The sequence below is a fragment of the Psammomys obesus genome, unplaced genomic scaffold (assembly GCF_907164565.1).
Source record: "Psammomys obesus unplaced genomic scaffold, mPsaObe1.curated_primary_1811, whole genome shotgun sequence".
Classification (NCBI taxonomy): Eukaryota; Metazoa; Chordata; class Mammalia; order Rodentia; family Muridae; genus Psammomys; species Psammomys obesus.
In genome coordinates, this window is record NW_026596158.1 from 403,438 (window position 1) to 410,388 (window position 6,951).

Genomic DNA, 6,951 nt, shown 5'->3' on the forward strand with positions numbered 1-6,951 from the left:
AAGGAAGGAAGGAAGGAAGGAAGGAAGGAAGGAAGGAAGGAAGGAAGAAAAAGTAATAAACCTCTCCAAATCGCCTCTTTGGCACTCCTAGTCCCGCTCTCCAGGACGACCCGCCCCATGGTTTTGCCCCGCCCACTCACCCCCTCTTCTTCCAGCCCCGCCCCTTGCCTTTCCGGACCCCGACTCTCCCGAAGAGTGAGCGGGAGGGCAGAGCTGTTTAACCCAACGCGGGTGCTAGGACAGGAACGCCATGGCGAGCTCCGGGCGAGCAGCCGTCCTGGAGCGCCATGGCGACCCCTCGCCGCCCCCCGCAGGAGCTGAGACGGGCAGAGTTGGTGGAGATTATCGTGGAGACCGAGGCGCAGACCGGGGTCAGTGGCTTCAACGTAGCGGGCGGCGGCAAGGAAGGGATCTTCGTCCGCGAGCTGCGAGAAGACTCACCTGCGGCCAGGAGCCTCAGCTTGCAGGAAGGTGGGCGTGGCCTGGCGACGGCAGGGCGGGGCTGGGGCGGGGGGTGGAGTTAAGAACTCTTGGCTATGGCGGTCTGAGGGCGTGGCCTGGAGAGGGCGGGGCGAAGCCGGCCTGTGGGGGCGGAGCTAGGAACCTGCCTTGGGTCGGAGGCGGGGCGGGGCCTGGGGGCTTGGTGGGGCGGGGCTGACTGCCGCGGTGTGGTTAGGAATCTGCCTACAGTCCTGGCCCGGATGCCACTGAAGCTGTTAGCATTTGCCTTGAGGCGGGGTTAAGGGCCTGTGGTGAGGCTTCCCTTGTTCTTCGCCTGAATCTAGCTCCTCAAGCATGCCAGACAAGCTCTCTACCGCTGAACTGCCTCTCACTCACCGTTTTGGGGCCTGGAGAAATTGAGACAGCGCCTCTTGGAACCCAGGCCCACTTTGAACTCACTGTAGAGCGGAGGGTGACTTGACTGCATCTCCCAAGTGCTAGGATTACAGGCACGGGCCATCTTGCCTAGCTTTCCAACTCTTTTAAATTTTTGAGCCTTCCTAAGGTGCTCGTGTTTGCCTTGAACTTCATGTGTAATGCTGGCTGGCCTTAATCTTAAATTTTTTTTTTAATTTTTATTATTTTATTTGTATGGATGTTTTGCCACCAAGTATGTTGGCATCGCATATATCTGCTGTGCCCTCGAAGGCCAGAAGAGGGCATGGAATTCCCTGTGAGTTGTCACGTGGGTGCTAGGAATCAAATGTGCACCCCTTGGCCTTGAACTTTTGATCCTTCTGCCTCAGCCTCGGGGTAGCTGGAATGACAGGCCTGAGTGACTGTGCCCAGCTAGCACTGTGATTAATTAGGGCCAGGTCATGGTCTGTGCTGGACTCCCACAGCACAGCACAACCCTCGTGATGTTTCTGTGTCTCATATTTTCATCTTTAAGTGGGAACAATTAGCACTGAGCTCATGAGGTTATTATGTAGCTTAAGCGAATCAGGTTTTGGAAACAGCACACAGCTAAGTATCATATAGTAAGCAGTATGTGAGTGCTAATTAATGTGTTATTGGGACAGGAGAAAAAGGTGGAGTTAAGTTGAGGTGGAGAGAGGAGCTTCATTAAATAACTTTTTAAAAAAAAAAACTTTTTTTGTTGGTTTTTACGAGACAGGGTTTCTCTGTGTAGCCTTGGCTGTCCTGGATTGGCTTTGTAGACCAGGCCGGCCTCAAGATCTGCCTCCCTCTACCTCCCCAAGTTTTGGGATTACAAGCATGTGTCCCCATGCCCCGCCAAGTGAAAGACATTTTTAAGAAATATGGATAAAGCTGTTTTGACGTATGCATTGCATGTAGCAATTATTCTTTTTTAATTAATTATTTTTAAAATGTATATATTTATTTTTGTCATACTGGAGATGGAATCCAGGGCCTTCGGGCTTGCTAGGCAAATACTCTATGGCTGAACTGTGCTCCCAGCACAGTTGGTGGATTCCAGGCAAGCGCTTTATCAATGAAGTACATCCCTGCTCCATAACAATTACTAAGATCTTGTTGCTTTGGCTACAAGAGTGAACAAAGGGCTGGAGAGATGGTTCAGTGGTTAAGAGCACTGCCTGCTCTTCCAAAGGACCGGGGTTCAATTCCCAGCATCCACATGGCAGCTCACAACTGTCTATTTCCAAGGGATCAGACACATTCATGCTAATGCACATAAGATAAAATTAAGTAAATTATTTTTTTAAAAAAGAGTGAACGAAACAAAGGGAGATCTCTACTCTTAAGGAGCTTACTGACTAGCAAGAAGGTTAGGGGAAGGGCCGTTTCAAAGGGCTCATAAGAACTATGACTTTTATTCTGTGACGTAAGCAGAGGAGAAGCGGGCATGCATCTTGGTGAGCTGTTTTATTTTCGGTAGACTGACTGTATGAGGCAGCATCGGGAGCAAGATCAACAAGGCAGCTGCTTCGTCTAAGAGATGATGGGTGGGCAGGCTGAGTATGGGGCTGTTGGAAGTGAAAAGACAGATGTAAGTCCTGGATGTTCAGGACTGGGGTACGGTAGAGAGGGGCCCTCAAGGATGCTTCTAGGGCTCACTTGTAGGTAGGGCTTTAGGGCAGTGGTAGAGCACTTGACTAGAGTAGATGAGGCCCTAGGTTTCATCCCTAATTCTTGGAATTAGTGGAATTCCCCTGAGGAGTTTTTATCTGAGCATTGAGTAGCCTGCTGATATCTGTTTGGAGAAAGACAGGGTGTGAGTGTTTTTGTTCCTTTTTTTTTTTTTTTTTTTGTTTGTTTGTTTTTGTTTTTAAACTCAAAGGACAATTTCTGTGTGTATGTGTTTGGAGACAGGGTTTCTCTGTGTAGCCCTGGCTGCCTTGGAACTCACTCTGCAGACCAGGCTGACCCCAAACTCAGAGATCTGCCTGCTTCGGCCTCCTGGGAGCTGAGGTTAAAGGCGTGCATTACCATGCCAGCTTTGGACCCAGACTCTATTTTTAGTGGTCACATGGCAGTTCAAAGTCAGTCTGTGACTCCTAGCGCATCTGATGCCCTCTTTTGGACTCAGTGGGCACCAGCCTTGCACATGGTACACAAACATGCATGTAAGCAAAACTCCCATACATTCAAACAAACACTAAAACATAATAATAAAAACAAAAAAAATACCCAGAGATGATTTAAAGTACAGGGAGGGTATGTATAGGTTTTATGCAAACATACCTGTTTATATGAGACTTTCGAATTCACAATTTTAGTATCTGGATAGACAGTGCTCCAAAAAAATTCCCTGCAGAGATTGAGGGACCGCTTATAAGCATAAAGGGAAGCATTCAAGGATGGAAGCATAAACTTGGGTTTCAGAAGCAGACATCTTGCTAAGCGTCACAAAATTTCCCAACTGGGGCACTATAATCCTAGTACTCAGGAGACTGAGGCAAGAGGAGTTGATAGTTTGAGGCTGTCCTTGGACTCATAGTAAAAGATCAAGACCTGCCTGAGCTCCATAGGGAAACCCAGCCTCAGAAAACAAAAACAAAAACCCTAAGGGCTGGAGAGCCAGCTAAGTGATTAAGACACTGGCTGGGTAGGGACCAGAGTTTGTTTCCCAGAGCCCTCGTTGGGCAGCTCACATCTACCTGTAACTCTTGCTCCTGGAAGTCTGAAGCTCTCCTTTTGTTTCTGTGGGAACCAGCACACGCGTGCGCGCACGCACACACACACACACACACACACACACACACACACACATGTTGAGTGGTGGTGTCATACACCTTTGATCCCAGCACTCAGGAGGCAGAAGCCTGTGGATCTCTGAGATTGAGGCCAGCCTGGTCTACAGAGCAAGTTCCAGGACAGCCAGGGCTACACAGAGAAACCCTGTCTCAGAAACACACACACAAACACACACTAAAGAACCAGGGGGTGTTTGCTTCACTCTCAGTGGACCTAAGTTCCATTTTCAGAACCCATGTCAGGTGGGTTCTGGCTGTAGCTGTAAGGTGTGTGATGCTTTCTTTTGGCCTCGGAGAGCGCCCGCATAAACAGACATACATTAAAGGCAGGCAGACTTCTTTAATCCCAGCCCTTAGCAAGCACAGGCAGGCGCATCTCCCTCTGTTTGAGGCCAGTGTGTCTAGATGCAGACATTCAAGGTCTGAAGCCTCCGCGGTCCTGGAGACTGAATCCAGGACATTCCTCCTGGTATGCAAGCGTGCTCTGTAGCAAAGCTATGTCTCCAGTTCTAACAGTGTGTGTTTATGAGTTCAAGAAGTTGGGGAAGGGGCCTCCATCTAGGTTATCAACTTCATGACCCACAGCCGGGTATAGTGGCAAATACCTGCTACTTTGTTTTCATTTTTTCCCCCTAGACGGGGGTTTTCTGTATAATAGCCCTGGCTGTCCTGGACTCGCTTTGTAGACCAGGCTGGCTCGAAGACCACGTAGACCACGAAGATCCGCTTGCCTCTGCCTCCATGAGTGCTGGGATCAAGGGCGCGCGCCACCACGCCCGATGAGGATGCTACCTCTTGATTCTGTCAGAAGGAACCCCTCTGTCTGAACGTTGAGGACGGAATGGGAGAGAGGAGTGGCGAGAGTAGACCGGTTCCATCCGGAAAGGGGCCGCGCTTAGCTCTTAGATCCTTTACCTCTGAGATTTCCTCTCTCAAACCAGAGGCCAGAGATCAAAAGCTGGAACTGTCTCTGCGGACTCCTCGGAAGTGGGCGGGCCTAAGTGTGGGTAGAGCCGGGAGACATTCCCTCCTCCACCTCCACCTGTCTCGCAGGGGACCAGCTGCTGAGTGCCCGCGTGTTCTTCGAGAACTTCAAGTACGAGGACGCGCTTCGCCTGCTGCAATGTGCCGAGCCCTACAAGGTCTCCTTCTGCCTGAAGCGCACTGTGCCCACCGGGGACCTGGCACTGCGGCCCGGGACGGTGTCTGGCTACGAGATGAAGGGCCCGCGGGCCAAAGTGGCCAAGCTGGTACGCGTGCTTAGCCCAGGCCCGGCCCAGGGCTGCCCCAGCGACCCCGTCTCTGCGCCGTAAACCCTACTCCTTGCCACCGTGGCCCACTTTGGCCCTCTGTCTTGTCACTAACCCAACACTAATCCACCTCTGCCCCTTGTTCTCCTAAATGCCGCTCCTAGCAGAAAGTGGCTCTCACCATCCCTACCGTGCCACCCAGGCTCATTAGGGGAGGCGAGGTCCAGGAAGGCCAGATTCTAGCCCCAGGGCTGCTGGGTGACTGAGCGACCCGTTGCTTTTCCTCTCTGGGTCCCAGTTTCCCCATCTTTCCAATGAGGATGTTGGGGAAATTTCAGAATAAAGGCCTGACATTTTTGGGTCCCTGTTGGTACAGCCCCATCCACTCACTGTGAGATCTGAATCACTGTCATTGTCTTCAGTGAAGTGACTGGCATGTGGATGTGTTTTGGGGTGTACTCAATCCCCAATACATCCCCAGCCTGGTATAAATACTAGGTGGGGTTTTTTTCTGACCCCTCCCAGCCTCCCACTGTTCCACAGTCTCCTGCCTCTCTCCTCTCTCCCCAGAACATCCAGAGTCTGTCCCCTGTGAAGAAGAAGAAGATGGTGGCAGGGGCCCTGGGGACCCCTGCAGATCTGGCCCCTGTTGACGTCGAGTTCTCTTTTCCCAAGTTCTCCCGACTGCGTCGGGGTCTCAAAGCCGAGGCTGTCAAGGGACCTGTCCCGGCTGCCCCTGCCCGTCGGCGTCTCCAGCTGCCTCGGCTACGCGTCCGAGAAGTGGCCGAAGAGCCCCAGGTAGCCCGAATGGCTGCCGCTGCTCCTCCCCCAAGGAAGGCCAAGGCAGAGGCTGAGGCCGCCACAGGAGCCGGGTTCACAGCCCCTCAGATCGAGCTGGTTGGGCCTCGGCTGCCAAGCGCTGAGCGGGGTGTCCCTCAGGTCTCAGCTCCCAAGGGGACCCCGCCAACAGAGGCAGCCAGCGGCTTTGCCCTCCACCTGCCATCCCTCGGGCTAGGAGCCCCAGCCGCAGCGGCTGTGGAGGCCCCGTCCCCAGGGATCCAGGTTCCACAGGTGGAGCTCCCCGCCCTGCCCCCTCTCCCCACTCTTCCCACACTTCCATGCCTGGACACCCAGGAAGGGGCTGTAGTGGTGAAAGTCCCCACCTTGGATGTGGCGGCACCTTCTGTAGGGGTGGACCTGGCTTTGCCAGGCGCAGAGGTGGAGGAGGCCCGGGCAGAGGCACCCGAGGTGGCCCTGAAGATGCCCCGCCTCAGTTTCCCCCGCTTTGGGGTTCGAGGGAAGGAAGCTACTGAAGCCCAGGTGGTTAAGGGCAGCCCCGAGAGCAAAGCAAAGGGGCCCAGGCTTCGAATGCCCACCTTTGGGCTTTCTCTCCGGGAGCCCCGGCCCTCCGGCCCTGAGGCTGCAGCTGAGGGCAAGCTGAAGTTACCGTCCCTCAAGATGCCCTCTTTTGGCATTGGTGTGGCCGGGCCTGAGGTCAAGGCACCCAAAGGGCCGGACATGAAGTTCCCAAAGGTCTCTGATGTCAAACTCCCGAAGGTGCCTGAGGCAGCCATTCCGGATGTGCGACTCCCTGAGGTGCAGCTGCCCAAAGTGTCAGAGATGAAGCTCCCAAAGATCCCGGAGATGGCCGTGCCTGAGGTCCACCTTCCAGAAGTGCAGCTGCCCAGAGCCCCAGAGATGAAGCTCCCGAAGGTGCCCGAGATGGCCGTGCCCGACGTCCAGCTTCCTGATGTACAGCTCCCGAAAGTGCCAGAGATGAAGCTGCCGGAGATGAAGCTCCCGAAGATGCCGGAGATGGCCGTGCCCAACGTCCAGCTTCCAGAGCTGCAGCTGCCCAGAGTGTCAGAGATGAAGCTCCCAAAGATGCCCGAGTTGGCCATGCCCGACGTACGTCTCCCGGAAGTCCAGCTGCCGAAGGTGTCAGAGATGAAGCTCCCGGAGATGAAGCTCCCAAAGGTGCCCGAGATGGCCGTGCCCGACGTACGTCTCCCGGAAGTTCA

General features: G+C 53.8%; 1 protein-coding gene across 1 annotated transcript in view; it reads left to right on the forward strand.

Moving 5' to 3' along the window:
- Nucleotides 1–6,951, forward strand: part of Prx (periaxin) — a 12,281-nt gene that overhangs the window by 2,998 nt on the left and 2,332 nt on the right. Inside the window, 3 exon segments of the mRNA XM_055595014.1 lie at nucleotides 315–471; nucleotides 4,734–4,930; nucleotides 5,501–6,949. Coding sequence (XP_055450989.1) covers nucleotides 315–471; nucleotides 4,734–4,930; nucleotides 5,501–6,949 — 1,803 coding nt within the window.